Source organism: Calypte anna, chromosome 1 (assembly GCF_003957555.1).
Source record: "Calypte anna isolate BGI_N300 chromosome 1, bCalAnn1_v1.p, whole genome shotgun sequence".
In the NCBI taxonomy this organism is placed as follows: domain Eukaryota; kingdom Metazoa; phylum Chordata; class Aves; order Apodiformes; family Trochilidae; genus Calypte; species Calypte anna.
Genome location: NC_044244.1, coordinates 74,233,522 through 74,251,425, shown reverse-complemented (window position 1 = coordinate 74,251,425; position 17,904 = coordinate 74,233,522). Strand labels below are relative to the sequence as shown.

At 43.9% G+C, this 17,904-nt stretch overlaps 1 protein-coding gene across 1 annotated transcript; it reads left to right on the top strand.

Moving 5' to 3' along the window:
• The first annotated feature begins 2,350 nt into the window (after positions 1–2,350).
• LOC103531205 (OX-2 membrane glycoprotein) lies at positions 2,351–11,764 on the top strand. The gene is made up of 5 exons (XM_030464170.1): positions 2,351–2,420; positions 3,959–4,291; positions 9,638–9,949; positions 10,481–10,626; positions 11,513–11,764. The coding sequence occupies exons 1-5, from the start codon at positions 2,372–2,374 to the stop codon at positions 11,615–11,617; spliced, it is 945 nt and encodes a 314-aa protein (XP_030320030.1). The 5' UTR covers positions 2,351–2,371; the 3' UTR covers positions 11,618–11,764.
• Positions 11,765–17,904: the final 6,140 nt, after the last annotated feature.

The following is a 17,904-nucleotide window of genomic DNA, read 5'->3' as shown; positions in this document are numbered from 1 at the left end:
ACATCCCTAAATAAGTCAATTGTGTCCTGTTAGAAGGTTTTGGTACAAAATTATGTAGTTCAGAGAGGCTGAGAGTGAAAAATTAAATGTTTGCTTGTGAATCTTCATTTCAAGGCTGACAGTTTCCATTCTGACTTAGTTCAGGGCCTTGTTCCACATCCTGCTGGAGTTACTTGCATTTCTTAATAGCTGTAAAATGATCTGGCAAACCTTGCAGGAAATATATCTCATAATCTCCCATTTTGCTCAGGCCAGGATGTGCTTCCAGGAATCTTGTAGGAGAACACAGCTTTACAGATAACTCAAGGAAAGGAAAATAAGATGTGATACCTCAAAGGAAAAAGACAATAGTCTGAGTCAATCACTGCTGGCAGAGTAATGGAAATGAATAGTTGAACCTACTTAAAATAACATCAAAAATGTTTCTTTAGAAGAACACTGATACTTGAGCTGGTTTTATTTTCAGATAATTGATTACCACTTGGGAGGAGAGAATGAGCTGTGTATGTGTGAGAATGTGTTTTATCATGTATGATCTGGGCCTGTTGCCTTCCCCCAAGCTATTTGCATGATTCAAGGTTAATCTGTGTAGCAATTCAGTTTAAAAAAAAAGGACATTTTTAATGCAACCACAGACATTTGGAGTAGTAAGACTTTGTAAGTCACCTAATCAGAAGGCAGAAACCTGGGACTGTAGTTTACCAGTACAAGATTGACTGGCAAATGAGGCTTCACCAGCTGGTTGCCCTGCTGCCCCATTCGTGAACAGTCCGTGGGCTGAGAGGTTTTTTTTTGTTTCAGCAATGTGATCATAGCTGGTTTCTGGAGAAACAGAAACACAAATGTAAAAATGACAAAGCAAAAATGCACAAAAGCAACGTCTCGACAGTTGTGGGAGGTAATTTTCACAGAGTCATAGAAAAATGATAGAAAAAAAAACCAAAAACCTGCCATGGGCAGGGACACCTCCCACTAGACCAGGCTGCTCCAAGCCCCATCCAACCTGGCCTTGAGCACTGCCAGGGAGAGGGCAGCCACAGCTTCTCTTGGGCAACTTGTTTTGCTACCCTCTCAAGATTTTTTTCCTATTGTCTAATCTAAATCTACTTTCTTCCTGTTTAAAGCCATTGCCCTTTGTCCTGTTGCTACATGCCCTTATAAAAGGTCCCTCCCCAGCTTTCCTGTATGCCCCCTTCAGGTTCTGTAAGGATGCTATAAGGTCTCCTCAGAGCCTTCTCTTTTCCAGGCTGAACAACCCCAATTCTCTCAGCCTGTCTTTATAGGAGAGGTGCTACAGCCCTCTGAGCATCTTTGTGGCCCTCCTCTGGGACTCACTCCAACACCTCCATATCCTTCTTGTGTTGGAGGTCCCAGAACTGGACACAGTACTCCAGGTGGGGTCTCACATGAGGGGAGTAGAGGGGGAGAATCACTTTCCTCAACCTGCTGATACTTTCTTTTATATAATTTCAGGTGAGGGTGGAGAGGAAGGACTGTCCTTGCAGCCCTGTCTTTCTGAGGGGCAGGGCTGGGGAAGGAGCACAGACCTGCAGAGATGGAGGAGAGGGAGACGGAGAGGAGAGGAGAGGAGAGGAGAGGAGAGGAGAGGAGAGGAGAGGAGAGGAGAGGAGAGGAGAGGAGAGGAGAGGAGAGGAGAGGAGAGGAGAGGAGAGGAGAGGAGAGGAGAGGAGAGGAGAGGAGAGGAGAGGAGAGGAGAGGAGAGGAGAGGAGGAGGAGAGGAGAGGAGAGGAGAGGAGAGGCCAAGGCTCTGCTTCTTCCCCAGGGCAGCAGGTGACCTAGGCCCTGTGTCAGGCACTTGACTTGCAGGTTGTAACACCTGAACTGCATTACAGCTGCAGCTCCTGGGTTTCTGCTGATTTACACATGGGGTGCAGACCCCTGACTGCATCTTCTGAATTACAGGTTGGGGACATTTGTACTACTCATTGCAATGTAGCTCCTTTCCCTGAGCTCATGTCAAGGTCAAGGTGACCTTTCATCCTGTCCCCTGCAGCCCTTGGTTGCACATCCAGCTTGGAATTTTGGGTTTGTGTTTAGGCACTTGCAAAAACCTAACCTTATGGGAAGAGGCACTTGTGAAAAACTCAGCCTCATAACCCTGTTACCCTTGTCCACCTAGCAGCCTGGATGGGAATTCTTCAGCTTCTGGTTCTGACATTTGTTGTCATGTCCCCTGAAATTTTTATTATTCAGCTGAATGTCGGAGGGGCAGGAGGTTTTTACGAGCTGCCTCTTACCGTATGTGCAGGGAGGGGGAATGTCCCTAGAGTAAGAGTAAAATGTATAAAAAAGAGGAAGCTGTTTGTGTGTGATGGATCATTTTCTCGCCCATGTCACTGAGTGCACAGCTATGGTGGCCTCTTGTCTGCTCCTCTCCAGCATCTGGACTATTGCAGCAGGTAACTCCTCTGTCTGTCTGTCTGTCCTGTTACTGTCACAGTGCTGGGGACCTCAGTGGCTGGTGGTGCCTGGTCACAGCATGAGGTTTCAGACATATCACTGCTGGTTCTCTAGAGAGCAACTCTTCCTTAAGGTATGAGCAATGCATTTTGAAGCCATAGAATGTTGTACAAATGTATTTACAATTTCCAAATCATAAACCAGGCAAATGTTCAAGTACTCCCAATGAACCTTATGAGTGAAGTTTGATTTCATCTGCTGTTGTGGCTGGTATTTGAGTCAGAGTATGGTACTGATGTGCTTTAGCCAGGAAAAAATTATTTGTAGTGATGGATGTGGTACATATAAGTGTCTGCTCAGATAATTAGAAGTGTGGGTATGTAATTTTTGATTTTGTAACTAAAAATGATGTAGAAAAAGCCTGAATTTACTTTAAAATAACTTCTATTGTCATGGTTTGTGTCTGAGCTTTGGAAAGTAAAATAACTGGCACAACTTCACAGCTCGCTTCTTGGTCTCTAGTACAGATCTGCCTGGCCATGGCCACAGAGATGGAGGAGGCAGGACCTGAATGAGCTACATCAGGCAGCTTAGACAAGTGTACTCCTGGGAACTTCTGACAGCCTTACTTCTCTTTAAAATCTGTAAAGATATTTCCCTTTCTTGTAATATGAATTATGTTTTCAGTGCAGTACCTGTCCCTACTGCTACCTTACTTCCCATGCTGATGTACACAAACAAACTTTAAAAACAATTGTCCTAAATTGATGGTGGAGCTGAGATGTCAGACCTCAGAGCATCCATTTTGCTTGCCTGTCCCCTTCATGGTTTCTGCACATGTATGTGAACTGGAAGAGGAGGCTGATCCTGATTCCTCCCCCAACCCACCTCCTGGAAATCCTTAAGTCCATGGCATTTATGCTATGAACGTTTTCCATCCATGGGCCTTCAGCAGGGTCGCATCTGCTTCTCAGCTGCACAGCCTCTCTCCTGTGAGACAGGAGACATGCAGTTTGTCCCTAGTCCTCCCTACCTTGCTTTTTTTTGTTCTTATTTCCTAGTCGTTTAGCAATCTCTGACAAGTGTGGCTGCATGACATAGAGTGGTAAATGTAGTATTTTTAGTAGCTTTACTGACTTGCTTCTAACTGCACTGCAGGAGGGATCAAAGAGCAGTCATGCACCAGTGGCTGTCTGGGCATCAGCAAGGCTGAACACTTGGGGAACCTGTCCATGGGTGTCCATGTGTAACACTCTTAGCAGACAGAAATCAGGCACTCTGACACCAGACCTGCCTTTCTAGGTGTCTCTCTCTGCAGTGAACAGAACAGGCTGGTGAGACATGTTAGGTTCAGCAAACTTTTAGGACAATTCTTTTGAGCTGTGTTTTAATTTTTTTTTCCTGGATGGAAAGGCAGAGAAACCCTCCAGGGCTGCTCTGTCCAGGAAAAAGGACTGGTGCTGGGGTGGTCTCTGCTGGGCATGGGTTGCAGAAGAGTGTTAAGAAATACTGAGTGCAGCATTTTCTTCTTCTCCAGGCTCTGTGCATGTGATGCCCAGCAAGGTCCAGTCGGTCCAGGCAGGAGGAAACATTACTTTTTCATGCCAATTGGCCATGAAAGATGTGCTACAGGTAACCTGGCAGAAGGAAGTGGATGGGGCTGAAGACAACATAGCAACTTACAGTGCAATGAATGGTCAAAAGATAGCAAAGGACTATGCTGGCCATGTAAGCTTTGCCCACAGTGAGTTACAAACCTCGGGCATCTCCCTTCGTGAAGTCACCCTCGAAGATGAAGGATGCTACAAGTGCATCTTCAACACGTTCCCCTCAGGGGCTGTCACTGGCAGGATGTGTCTCAAGGTTTACGGTAAGGCATCGTAACTGCATGTGGTCTGTCCTCTGTGGACAGTAGCCCTCATAGTTGTTTTCCCTGGGAAAAACCTGCCCTGACATTATTGCTAGATTATTATTGCTAAATTGCTGTGGTAAAGGCGGCTCAGCTTCCTTCTTGGTTCTTCCTTCCTCTCTGATTGTACCTCTGATGGCAAATCAATAGTCAACACTTGTTGAATTTTGTTCCCCTTTAAGTCAACAACTGTGAATTCAAAAGCTGACATTAACTCATGACTTCCTCCAAGTTTCCCTGGTCATGTGCTGTGCTGACAGCTGGCCTGCCACGACCATGAACCCTGTGTGTCTCTGCTTCTTTTTGCTGCTGCTCTTGCCTCCTAAAACTGGATATCAGGCACTTTTCCCCTTACTCTGCCTTTGATCTTAAAAAAAAAATTCAAATTATTCAAAAGGCACAGTCATATGCATGACCAGAGTATATGCAAGCTGATTTCGAAGCTATAAAAAAATAAAAGTAGCTATGCTGAGCTCAGAAAAGGGATGCAAAAAAAAAAAAAAGGGATGCAGCTTGTGGGCTTTGCCACACGATTGTCGTTTAGCACCAAGAAGAGACTTGAAACAAATCACAAGTATAGGTTGCAAAATTTGACAACCCTTTAAGCAATCACGAGCTAGCAAGTGTAAGCTGAAATACAGACAAATAGATTAATTCAAAAGGAACAAGTGTGAAAAGCTGTTTGTCTTTTGGGGAAGAGCCCTGGATTTTTGATGGTGAGAAAGCTGAGACATTAAACACTCCCAGAGTGTTAACTTTCTTATGGTTGACTTCTGTGGGGATGCTGGTCAGACACCAGGTCCCATATGGAAAACATCAGGTATTGGTTATCTCGTTAAGATAACATCTGCCATTGGTGTTAAGATAACTAGAGAACGTTTTTTTTGTCTCTTGTACTGCCTGCTGACAGACACAGACACATGCCACGAGTCTTTGGGTGGGGAAAAAAAGATGCCCATGGCTTATAGGGTGAAAGCCATAGGGGGAAAAAAGAAGGAAAATAGAATGGAAAACCAAGCTAGGAACAAAAGTTCTTCTTCTCTCTCAGGAAATCTCTTGGAGCAAAAAAGAGAAATTACAAGAAATTCACTCAGTTTCAGATACATAAAGGAAAATGTTCCTAAAAACACCCAGCCCTGAATCATTCAGAGGGTAAATGCTGATTTACACATTACAGAAAAATATGTAAGTGTCTTGCAGAGGGATGCCTTTCTCATTTATCACGTCAATCTGAACACAAAGTTGGTCTGGTTTTATTGTTTTGCTTGTTTTGTTTTGTTGTGGGTTTTTTTTTTTAAACCAAGAAGGGGAAACCTTTTCCAAAATCATTAATCATGATTTGTTATTTAGCAGAACTCCACTTAAAAAAATTACAGTTTTCTTCTGCTATTCACATACCCATGAGCATCTCTTCTTGCTTTTTGGATGAAAACCCACCACTGAGAAGGGTTTCACTTCTCCTGTGGGCAGGCATGAGCTTGCTGTTCCTCCTGCTCCAGTGTGAGCTTGCAGCTTGCAGGTCACTGCCAGGGGCTGGCTCATGGGGGGCACGGTGGCCTCCCTGAAACCTGCTTTATTGAACATGTCCTAGAGGATCACCATGAATTAATTGCTTGGCACTGTGATAGAAGATTTTTGGTTCACACATGGCATGTTTAAGTGAAGTTAATTTATGCACTGCTACTTAAAAGCCACAGCCTTACTCCCTTAAGGATGGCTTTTCTTAAAAAGCCCAGAGGAAAACCTGGGCTGATGCCAGCAGGAATCTCCCAAGGCTCAGGGATTCAGAGCAAGGTGAGTAAGCTGGAGTCACCAGCTGAAAATGAAACAGTGCCATGTTTTTGCCCTCCAGAGGGGACTTGCCAGGGAGTTTACAGGCCATTACAACAGCCTTCACAAGAAGGGCAGTTCTAAGATCGGCACAGTCTGCCTGATGAGGGGAAGTGAAACTGCTTAAGAACCAGACACCAAGCTGTGAAAAAAGAAGCAGGTATGGCTGGAGGAATCTCAGACCTGCCTGCCTGAAAAAAGCAAACAGAAGGGTTAAGGGTTGGACTTGATGATCTCTGAGGTCCCTTCCAACCCAGTCGATTCTATGATTCTATGAAATTTCCTGCTGTGTTGCAAAACCCATTTTGGAGCAGAAGAGTTTCAAGTGTGCTTGGCATGTTTCTTGAGCAGCCCGGTCCCCTTTCCCACTCTCTTTTGCTTTGGAAATGATTTGTCAGTGCCAAAGGGAATGCGAGGCAGAACCAGGAAGGGGATCAAATGATCAGGTATGGAAACAGGGGGATGTGCTGCATGCATCTTCAGAGACCTTCTGCCTTCATTGTAGGTGGCAACACCTGCCTGGAAGTGTTGAGCACAGAGGAGAAATGCCATCACTATATCTTAGACAGGGAAACTTAGACAGGGAATCAAAGCTGATGCACTTCACTAGAAAGTCCCTTTTTCAAATACTTGGTAACACTATCACAGCTCCAATTTGAAAATGTTTCCATTATCTCTCTGCAAAAGCTACTAAATCAAGTACCCATGCATGTCTCTTGCTGGTACTTTTCCACTGGAAACAAATTTTGTTGAAAGGCAGAAGAAGCTTTTGATTTAAGCTTATTCATTAAACAACAACAGCGGGCACATATTGACAAATAGTGTAGCAGGACTCTACTGCAAAAGCAAGCACCTACAGGTTTTGACCATGCCTCAATTACAGACACTTGCTAAGAGGAAACTCAGCAAAACCCCTTCTTTTTTCACATGATAGTCATTCCTTGGGGTCCAATCTGGGACGGGAGAAGACTTCTTAGTCAGAAGAAGAGTAGATGTGGAATTCGACTGTTTCTGCCAAAATTCTGAGCAGTTTTTCTATCACTTGTGAGAACATCCATCCTTTACTGCTTTTGGATGCTGCAACCTAATATTGCAAGTTAATGCTGTGGGTGGATATGTTATTCTTATGCATCCCGTGAGCGAAAGAAGAAGTTCAGAGGTTATTTCTTAATCAAAACATAAACTGTTTGTGACACTTGTCTTTTCATATCTGGGAGATTTTGAGAAATTCCAGCTGGAATTCCCCTACATACTTTTCCTGTTGATCTCAAAGCAACACTAATGGGTTTCATCAGCACTGTGGAATCTGAGTTTCAGCCTCTGTCACTTTTGGGTTGGAGGATCCAGATAGACTAGTGAGGTTGGAATTGTACCAGGAGGTTACAGTCATCATTATGCATCTAGCCCAAGGTTTTTACCCCTTTCACAAGATCATGCACTGTCTCATTCATAAACAAATCTTTGTTTACCTTCAAAAGTAAAAGAATATTTCTTTCCTAAGAAGAATAAGCAGATTTATTGTTTAACTGGTAGTGATACACTTGCTGGCACTGGGATAAAAATAAATTTCAGCATAAATATTTTGCTGACCAGCCTTATTTTTGTTATGTAAATAGTAATACACACATGGATTACTGTGTTACTAGTACATCTGTTACTAGATGCAGTAACAGATACTTTTTAATTCAGAGGACATTCATGTTAATTCAGTCTTGAATGAAGCTATAATTGCCACGGCACTTAAAAAAGCAATCTTTTCAGAAACAGGCAGCTGTAAGTAGTGTCTGCCTTGGACCTTCATGCCATCAGCACATGCACCGAAGTACTGAAGTAGAAGTCAGGCTTGGTTAGCTGCCATACAGAAACCTGTGCATTGCACTCCCAAATGGAGCTATGTGCCTACATAGATCTTAGCCTGAGCAGAGATGATGAGACTGGCTTTGAGCAGGGGCAAGCACTAGGTGACCTCCAGGGGTCCATTCTGATGTAAATTATGGTATCATTTTATGGCTGAGGAATAAATAGGTGATTTTCCACAGGGAATAGTTCCTTATATGTTCAGATCTCCCCTGGAATTCTACTGGGGTTGAAAATAACTTCTTGCACTCTTCCTCTTTTTGTATCCCTTGAAAATATAGTTGATATAAATATGAATTATCAAACAGACTTCATAGGAGTGAGTAAGAATGAATGACATCCTTCTTGCTGACTAAGACTAGATGTGACAGCATACACAAATCTTCTAGGGTGAGAAGGAGGTCATAATAAATGATTTTCATTGAAGCTTTTGAGGGATACCATAATGGCCCCCAAGCCCGACACCAGAAGGAAGAATGTTGTACAAGCACAAAACCTTTACACATGAAATCCTGTGGTATAGCCACAGACAAATTCCCTATTTGAAGGGTGTATCCAGCAGGTTGAGGAAGGTTCTCCTCACCCCCTTCTCTGCCCCAAGGAGGCCACACTGGGAGTACTGTGTGCAGTTTGGGCTTCCTGGTTCAAGAGGGACAGAGATATGCTAGCAAGAATTTAGCTGAGGGCTATGAGGATGACCAAGGGACTGGAACATCTGTCACATGAGGAAAGGTTGAGAGCCCTGAGGCTATTTAGTCTAGAGAAGAGAAGAGAGAAGAGAGGACAAGAGACTGAGAGGGGAATCTTATTTATGTTTATAAATATCTGAAAGGTAGGTGTCGAGAAGAAGGGGCCAGTCTCTTTTCAGTGGTACCCTGTGATAGGATGAGGGACAATGGACATAAAGTGGACCACAGAAGTTACACGTCAATATGGGGAAAACCTTTCTTATTGTGAGAGTAACAGTGCACTGGAGAGGCTGCCCAGAAAGATTGTGAAGTCTCCTTCTCTAGCAACTTTCAAGACCCACCTGGAGATGTTTCTGTGTGAGCTGACATAGGTGATTTTGCTTTGGCAGGGGAGTTGGACTCAGTGATCTCCAGAGGTCCCTTTGAACTCCTAACAGCCTATGATTCTAAAGCATATTTCTATGGTTGCTATCTTGCATCAATAGTTAGTACTTTGGTCCACAAGCTTGCACATCTCAAACAGAAATAAAGTAAATTCTGCAGATACATTTAAGGGAAAAGAATTGGAATTTTTGATTCACTGAATCAGTTCAGCCCTTTCAGATGGAGGAGGATGGGGTTTTAAGGTTTCATTAGGTACTGCTCTTTACTCATCCCTAATCACCATTTCTCTGTTGGTATGTTGCACTGCTGCTGTTAACAACAGAATTGAAGCACAGACGCTTCTACACTCGTGTCCTTTGTTTTGGTCAAGCTCTGCATTCCCAGGCTGCTGCCTGAGGGCTTTCACATTTATTTGTCACTGCTGGAGTTTTAGCGATTGGGAGACAAGCATAGATAAAAAGGTTGTTCTCCAAGATAAGGAAAAATACAGATGCTCTTTGCTCCAAAGTGAGTAGAAAGTAAGGGATTTGTTACTTTCTGTTTACAGCCATCTCAGACCCCAAAGTGGAAGCTAAGCTTATACCCAGTCCAGACAAAACCGAGAACTCAGAGCAAGTGGTGGGGTTGAGCTGCTCAGCAACAGGGAAGCCAGCTCCAAAAATCATCTGGCGCCTTCCCACCATCCTGCAGCAGAAACCCAGGGAGTACCACATCAGGCTTGGCAACCAGACTGTGACTGTCATCAGCAATTTCACCCACACCCATTCCAAAATCCTCCAGGAGCACCCCATTGCCTGTGTGATCCTGCACCCCTCTCTAAACGTGACTCTGGTCCTGCCCAGGGACAGCCTGGCTCAAGGTCAGTATGCAACCCCATCCCTGGCCTGCAGCAAGGAGGAGACCACGAGATGCCTCCTGGGGGAAATTAGGAAACTCCTCTAAGAGTTGGGGGAGCTTGTGGGGAAGGCATCTGGAAGAGCAGCCAGGACTAGGGAGGGTGAGAGAAGGTGCTGGAAAGCTTCCAAACACTTTGGGTGATGACATACTGTGTCTTAGTGCTCACTGTGTCCCCTGCGCAGTGTGATGTGCCCCAGCCTCCCCGCCTCTTCTGAGAAATCTCAGAGTTTGGCTGTCACGTAGTTTGATGCATCAACACAATGTGCTTGCTTTGGGTAACTTGAAGGGGCTCGGTGCCACACACTTGATCAAGACATTGGACCCAAAGCACAGGAGTGCTGGTGGTGTTGCTTCTGTGTGTGTTGGCATGTGCCCCCAGCATGCCCACCCATCCTGTCTTACTCCGGGGACTGGCTAAGCAATGTCTGAAAGAAGTTTAGGGCTATTTAGTTTTCCTCATGCACAAACTGAGTACCTGCTGCTTTCTCCACAGGTCCATCCAGCAGTGTGGCACCATCCATTGTCATTGCTGTGGGGGTGCTGGTCCCCCTGACTTCCCTCCTCCTTCTTGCCTGCCTCCTCCACTATTGCCTCAGGCACCTATCTGACCCAGAGAGAAATCCAACCTGGCCATGCTGGGTAGGTCTGCCTTTGCCCAGGGTGCTGCAGGACTCACTCCCACCCATTGTGGAGCTCAATGATGGGACCCAGCTCTTCCCAGCTACCCCAGGGCTGGCTGCATGCTGCACCTGGGATGCAGAGGGATGAAGGGATCAGAACCCAGCCAGACATCTGCACACTGGGAAGGGAAAACCTGAAGATGCTTAGCCAGGCCTGACATCAATGACAGCTAGAAAACATCCACTTTATCAATGACAAGATATGCTGGGAGGAAGCACTTCTCTGTTACTATATTAATACATAAAATAATGGTGCAAGCAGTGACTGCACCCTGCTTCTGCACCTCTAAAAATAACCTCTTTCCAGAACATCCAGTTCAGCTAGTGGAGAAAGCAGCTTTGAGGACATGTCTGAAGCAAAATGGGGTCTTAAAAGAAGAGTGCACCTCTGTGCAGATAGCCCAGGGTGCCATGTTGCAGCAGGGGCCAGGGCACTGCTGTTTGTCCCCTGAGGCTGTCCAGGCATAGCAAGTGCAGGAGGCAAGCTTGAGATGGGGATAAACTGAGTGAGGTGGCATAATTTCAGAAAATTGCAACCTGGTTTTGTGCTGAAGGCACTTCTGGGATATGCCCTTATGTTTGATGGGTATTTTGCAGACAAACAGCAGTAGGAAGAAATGCAGTACGTGTCTTCTTCCACAAGCACTGTGCCTCCAGATCCAAGCTGGGGGGTTGTGAGGGCAAAACTTTAGTCTCCCCTGGCACAGAGAGATAGAAGGAGTCATTTGGTAATGCACACAGACTGGATCTTTAAACTTGTACTTAAATTGTCCACATATTTTGAAGAAGAAAAAAAAACAACCAGAAAAAAACAAAAAACAACCTAACCACCTCTCTTCCATTAGGTCTTTCCTGCCTGTACCAAGGCCAAGACACATGGGCAGTACAGAGCTGCAGGGAGGTGGGCTCCAGCAGGGCCTCCCAGCCCTGGCATGCTGCTGAATACCTGAGCAGCTGCCTGCCCTACACCTGTGAGAGAGAAACTTCCTACAACAGCACCTTGGGCTTCCAAGAAAACTTGCTGTGACTTCACTCCAAAGCAAATATTAAAAAAAGGGATGATTTATAAAAGTTATTTATTTATTTTACACTATAATATTCCATTTTGTAGAAAAAAAAAATCTGTAAAGTATTTATTTTAAACTCTGAATGGCTATGTGGATCTGCATAAAGAAACTCATGTTTTGTATTTTCTGGGGCTTTATGTGCTATGTTTATTCCCTTCTGATATTTTAACACTTCAAGCTCAAAACCGAGTAGAGAACTGTCTGAAACAGGGCAGAATTTCATAGGTATGCCAGCCTGAGAGGCATTGCTGGTGAGCCAAAGGAGATCCCCACCAGGAGCTGTGTTGCAGAAGACCCATGGATAAGCCTAGTGTGTTGCTGGGAGCCTCAGGGGTTGGAACCTGTTCCCTAAAATTTTTGAGAGATTGAGCCAAGACTGTGGCTGGCCTGAACTTGTAACCCAGCCACCAGGAGTGCCCGGTTTCAAGACAGGAGTAATCAGACACAAGGAAGCTGCCAACTTCAACTTCTTCCAGCCTATACTAGAAAAAAAACGAAAAAGCAAAAGGCACACAGAGGTTTCCTTCTCCCCTCTTCCCCATCTGTGGTTTCCACATCCCCTTTCTTAATTTCCCTAATCCATCACAGCTGGTTTGTGTTTCCAGGCATCCCACCTGCCTGCTGAGGGGCATGGGAAAATAAAAGAGGAGTTGGTAGGGTAGGAGGCTGTCTGGTGGGCTTTGTGTATGCAGTAGCAGGTGAGTACAGAGGGAAACAGGAGGCTGCTGGCAGGCATGAGGGGGTGGGTGCTGTATGTGGGCAGATCTACACCAGCACAGGGCAACATGAGTTGTGTATTGCTAAAATTCATTGCTAATAACTTATAGAGCTATAGATTTGGCCTGTATCTCTGAGCAGTTCTCCTAGAGTTCCCTGAATCCTATCCTATGCCTGTTAAATATTTCCCTCCAGTCCCAGGAGAGCAAACATGAGCACCTCAGCTAGTCCAGTCTTGTGGGCAGCATAAAGATGGTCTGTGCAGGCTGTCCTTTCCCATCTTTGCTTCCCAGAGCAAGCACCATATGTTTTTTCCTCACTCATCTCTTCCAAATGTGCATCCCAGATGAAGTAGGCTGAATTGCAAGCTAAAAGGCTGAGTAACCTAAAATGAAAGCAAGTGGGTGAGTTGAAAAGAAACAAACTGAGTCTTCATTATAAAATGCTTTTTTTAGGCTCCCTAATGCTTAGTAATAGTGCAGCTGGTGATTGTGAGGAAAAGGGAACCAAGGGGAACCAGCTCTAATCATCACAACCAGAAATTTTTCTCCAGTGCCCCATAATTTTCGAGAAAGGAAGAATTTTTGCACAGGTTTTCCTGTCATTACAGTGTAATTTCTTCCTCCTGTGGGGAAGAGGCCAGGGGGAGAAGCAGGTTTTCCCCAGGAGGAGTGGGGGTTTGTGGGAGAAGGGGGAGGCAGGATGAGAAGGAGAGGGCAGAGCTCAGCCCCAGCTCTCCTCCAGAAAAAACTGTGCAGAGCCAGCCCTCACCACTGAGCAGGTTTCCAGTTTTCTCTTCAAGGTTTTTTTGAGGTGTGTTTGGCTTTTTTTTTTTTTTGTGTGTGTGGTTTTTGTTTTTTTGTTTGTTTTGGGGGGTTGGTTTTTTTTTTGAGACAGAGTTTTGGGTTTTTCTTGAATTCTAGAAGACATTTTCCAGTAATATTTAGATTAATGTGCTTTTTAAAAAATATAAATGAGTCTTGCAGAAACAGAGAATTGAGATGTGGGTGATTAAAAGGATTTTCAGAGAGATAGGCACAAAGCTGCAAGAAACCCTCACAAACACAGGAAGATTGCAGAGATTACCTGTGATTATTTTCTACACACTGCTCACCTTGTGTGGGAGAAAGCACAGTTTGGAGTCACAAAAATATCCGTTTACATGCAGGGTTGTAATTTCTTTTCCCATTTAGCTGAATGTTGAATTGTGAAAAGCTTTTGTAGGTTTCTGATTATGACCATGATAGGACTAGAGACCAAGTGAGAAAGGAGGATGTGGTAGCTTACAAGCAAAACACTGTACAAGAAAGCTAGACATTACCTATCTATTAATCTTTTGCAGAATCAGAGTGAGATCAGCAAATTAAATCCCAAGGCAGAACATTTAAAACAGTGCTTGCCTTCCTGCTATACAAAGCCAGCTACTAAAATACAGAGCCACAAAATGCTGTGTGCTAGAGGTTTAGCTTCATGTGGCAAAGGAATGAATGTAAGCATCTAGGGCATGTAGAGCTAACCTGCTGTTAGCTGGGAAAAAGGGGATGAAATGGATACAAATCACTTTTCAGGGAACAAACAAGTGTCTGAAGGAGAACAGAAGTTTTTACTGTGGGTGAATAACATCTTGAATGCTGTTCTGTGGTTTCTTTGTGATTATCTTGTGCTTGCCTGGCCAGTTATCTCTGCTCTCAATTAATTCAGCAGTAATTCTTTGAAGGCTGCATTTCAGATGGCTTTATTCAGATACTTTGTATTCCTGGTAATAAACTATTATGTGGGCTGTGAAATGTTGCAAATTCTCAATAACACTCGAGAAACAATAAAACTGGTAAGAAATTCACATGGAATGGACTTTTCTTTTGTGCTGCTGTAATGTAAGTGGTGCAAAGCAGGTTAACTTTGTAAGTAAATGGAAGCACAGTATCTTTTCAAAGCTGACTCTATGGAAGTGTTCTGAGCTAATATTGCCACTACCATGAAAAAAAAAAAAAAAAAAAGCCAGGAAAAAGACTTTTCCCAGTCTTGTGGCTGGTGAGTTGCTGATCTGACCCAACACTGCCCTGTAACCACTTACTGTCTGTCCAGGGTCACCACAACTCAGCCCTGTGCATCAGTTTTTCAGACAGATAGAAAGATTGTGACTAGGAATGCCACCTGCCTGCCTCTTTTCTTTTGGGTCAGACTGGTTCTGGGTCATATGTCTTTCTGCACAGCAAGCAGAACTATTTAACTTGCATCTCTTGGCTCTGGGACTTTTTCATCTCGAGGATAGTCAACTTGGGTTACAGTTTTAACTCGTTTAAGACCTTAAGACAATATATATTTTAGCTGCATATTTTATAGAGAAAAAATATATGTAGAATCCTTAAGATGTATGTTGTATAAAATGCCCAGGTTTCTGTTTGGCTGTTTCAGAGTTGTATCATGTTGGTGTTTTTCTTGTCTGGTGTTCCTAGTTCTAAGATCATAAGTTATAAAGCAATCACCCCAGCAGCTCTAGCTGAAGATGCAACTGAAATACAGCTGAAGGGCTGCCCCTAGACATTTTGCAAGTGACTGGCAAAAATAGGAAGAATATTCTTTTTCCTGAAACCACTGTTGGCAGAGGCATGGGATGAAATCCATTTAGTGAAAGGAACTTTGTTTTGGTGAGAGAAGATTGAAAGCATCATTCATCATTTCTCTGTTGCATGACCCTGGGAGAATGATTCATCTACTAAATACCACACCAGTAAATTTTCTTATGAACTTGGACTTGGAAGAAAATATAACCTAATCTTTTCAACAATGAGCTCCTACAAATAAGCTGTAATAAGAGAAGTGCACTAATTTAGTGCATTTTTCTCTTTCATAAATGAGGCTATCAAACTAAGCAGATAAAAAATCAAGTATATTTTTGTTTTCACTTTTAATTTACCAGAAATCACTCATAATCTGGAAGCCACACAAAAGGCCTTCTCATTTCTTCACTGCTTTCATCTTTCCTTATATAAAGCTGTGTGTGAAAGAAGCACTGAGCTCTCATCCAAGTTTTTTGCAGGTGGACTCTGTCGAAGGCTGCTCAGCTTTTGGGAAAAAAAGCCACTTGAAATTTATAGGAGGCTTTCTGGGAGGCTTGAGGGAATCCTCAGTCTAGGACCCACTCACAATACAAATGTATTTTTAACTCTGAAACATGTCAGAAACAGTAACCTTCAACATGACCCACCCTAAGGAAAAGAGAAGAAAATGAAGCTTATCTGCCAAAAGAACACTTGAAGTTGTACATGAAAGTCTAAGATGCAATGAAAAGCTTGCAGAAAATAAAACCAAATCACAATAAAACACCAAATAAACCTCTCACACTTTTAGACTAAAATTAGATACTGTATTTTTAATAGAGAATAATTTATTTTCTATTGTCCTTCAAATAAATTACAGAATGTCCACCATCCCACCACAATCACACAGGGTTATATTTTAAGCTTCAAGAACCAATTTGCCTCAGAGGCCTTGAGCCTCTCTGGTCTACAAGAATGTAGCTATTTTCATGAGTGAGATTGTGGTGTTTTTTTAGCTCACCATAGTCTATATAACAAAAAATATTTTTGCTTGTTCCAGTTATTTATCTGAATACCAGAACCTATATACAAAGAAGAGAAAAGGGGAAATGTCTTAGTATAGTTTTCTGAAGATCTTTGCTTATCTGCTTCAGAATAGTTTTAAAGGTATTAAATGTCAACTGGCATCTCTCTAGAAGGACAAACAAGGTGTCAGTTTTCTTCTCAGGATATATCATCATTTAATGTCCCAACCCTATAAGTCTATGATATTTTTCTAAAAACATTTATTGTAAAAATATTATAACCACATAAAGCTAATCAGAATGCATTCCTCAGAGCCTAGCTTGGGCTGCAGAGGGAAACCAAGAGCTCAGTGTATCACTGAGAGAAAGTGCTGAGCACCTTCCTTTGGGCTGGAAACCGTCTGACTAGGACACTAAAGGAGAGGGGCCACTGTTGGTTCATGGGAGGTAACAGGCCAGCCCAAAGGGGAATGGTGCATCAGGCTCTCCAGTGGGTTCCAGCCCTGCAGAAGGAACTTGTGGTCATCATTCAGTTTTAATTGCTCTAGTTTAAGGTTTGTGACTCTGTATCATTCTGCTGTGGAACTGGCAGACCTGGATTTTGGAGGTGGACTCAGAACAAATGAAGTTAGAAGTCAATAGGAAACAACATCAGCCATTGTTAGTGGGGCAGATATTTTTCCCTAAAGGTGAGTGAGAATGTCTGTGAAACCTTTAATATTCTCTACAGCTTCCTTCATTCCTTTAGCACATTTCTTCTTTGCTCTTTTTTCTGGTCCCTGGGATCTAAACCTGGTTTTGTGCTATCAACCAGTGCAATACTTTTGCCTCAAATAAGAAAATTTCTTTTTTGCTTTGCTGTCACTTGACCCAGCCACATAATTTGCCTCTGCTGGCCTAAGTAACTCAGTGGAGTTACTTACAAATGCTCAGTCTCTTTTTGTGCTTCAGTTGGTAGGGCTGGTGTGTGACATGAGGACAGCTGTAGGAAATGCAGCCAGGGAAGGGAAGGAAAGGGCTGGGCACAGCTGGGAGCATGTTCTGTTGGAGGCAGGTGAATGTCCCACCCCACTTTCGCCCACTCAGTTTCTGCTCAAAAGGACAAAAGTCCCACAACTCCCTAACTGAAGTAAACACACTACCAGGAGGAAACAAGGGGGCTGAACCCCTTTGATGACAGCCTGCTCTCAGAGTGTTTACACAGAACTTGCTGGGCTGATGTCTGCTCCCTTCCATCTCCGGCACTTAGCAGGAAAACCCCACATTTACATCTTGCAAGGTGTAAAAAGCCCTGATGGCACTCCTTGGCTCAGACACTTAGAAGGGGCTTACAGGGGACGACTTGTTCCACTAAGTTCTGTCGCTGAGGGAAGAAAAAAAAAATTTAAAAGGGGACTGCTGTTTATTTCCAGCTCTGCCAACCAGTGCAGTTGTTGGGTAACAAAGCTGTGCTGATCACCTGCAGCTGTTTGCTGGGGTAAATGATTGACCAGGGAGGTAAAAAGAGGCTTCCCGGACCATTGGCTGCTTGCTGCCTGCTCCCTGCCAGCAGCCCCGCCTGTTGGCCTCCCAGAAACGCTCTGAAAAAAGGTGCAAAACTTCAAATTCATCAGGGAGCGCCAGCTTCCCTCTGAGGGATGTGGGAGAAGAGGGTGAGCTTTCCCAGGAAATTGCTCTGTCCCACGATGTTTTTTCCCCTGCTTTGCTGGGCTGGAGCCTCCATGCTGCCCTTCTGCCGAGGCTGCCAGCTGGAGGAGACAGCGCCGGGTGAGTGGGGCGCCCCTTCCCTGCATGAGATTAATTCTGGAGTAGCACCGGCCTTTTTTTTTTTTTTTTTTTTTTTTTAAAAAAACTAAGACACCCAGACGCCATCCTGACTGAAAAATAC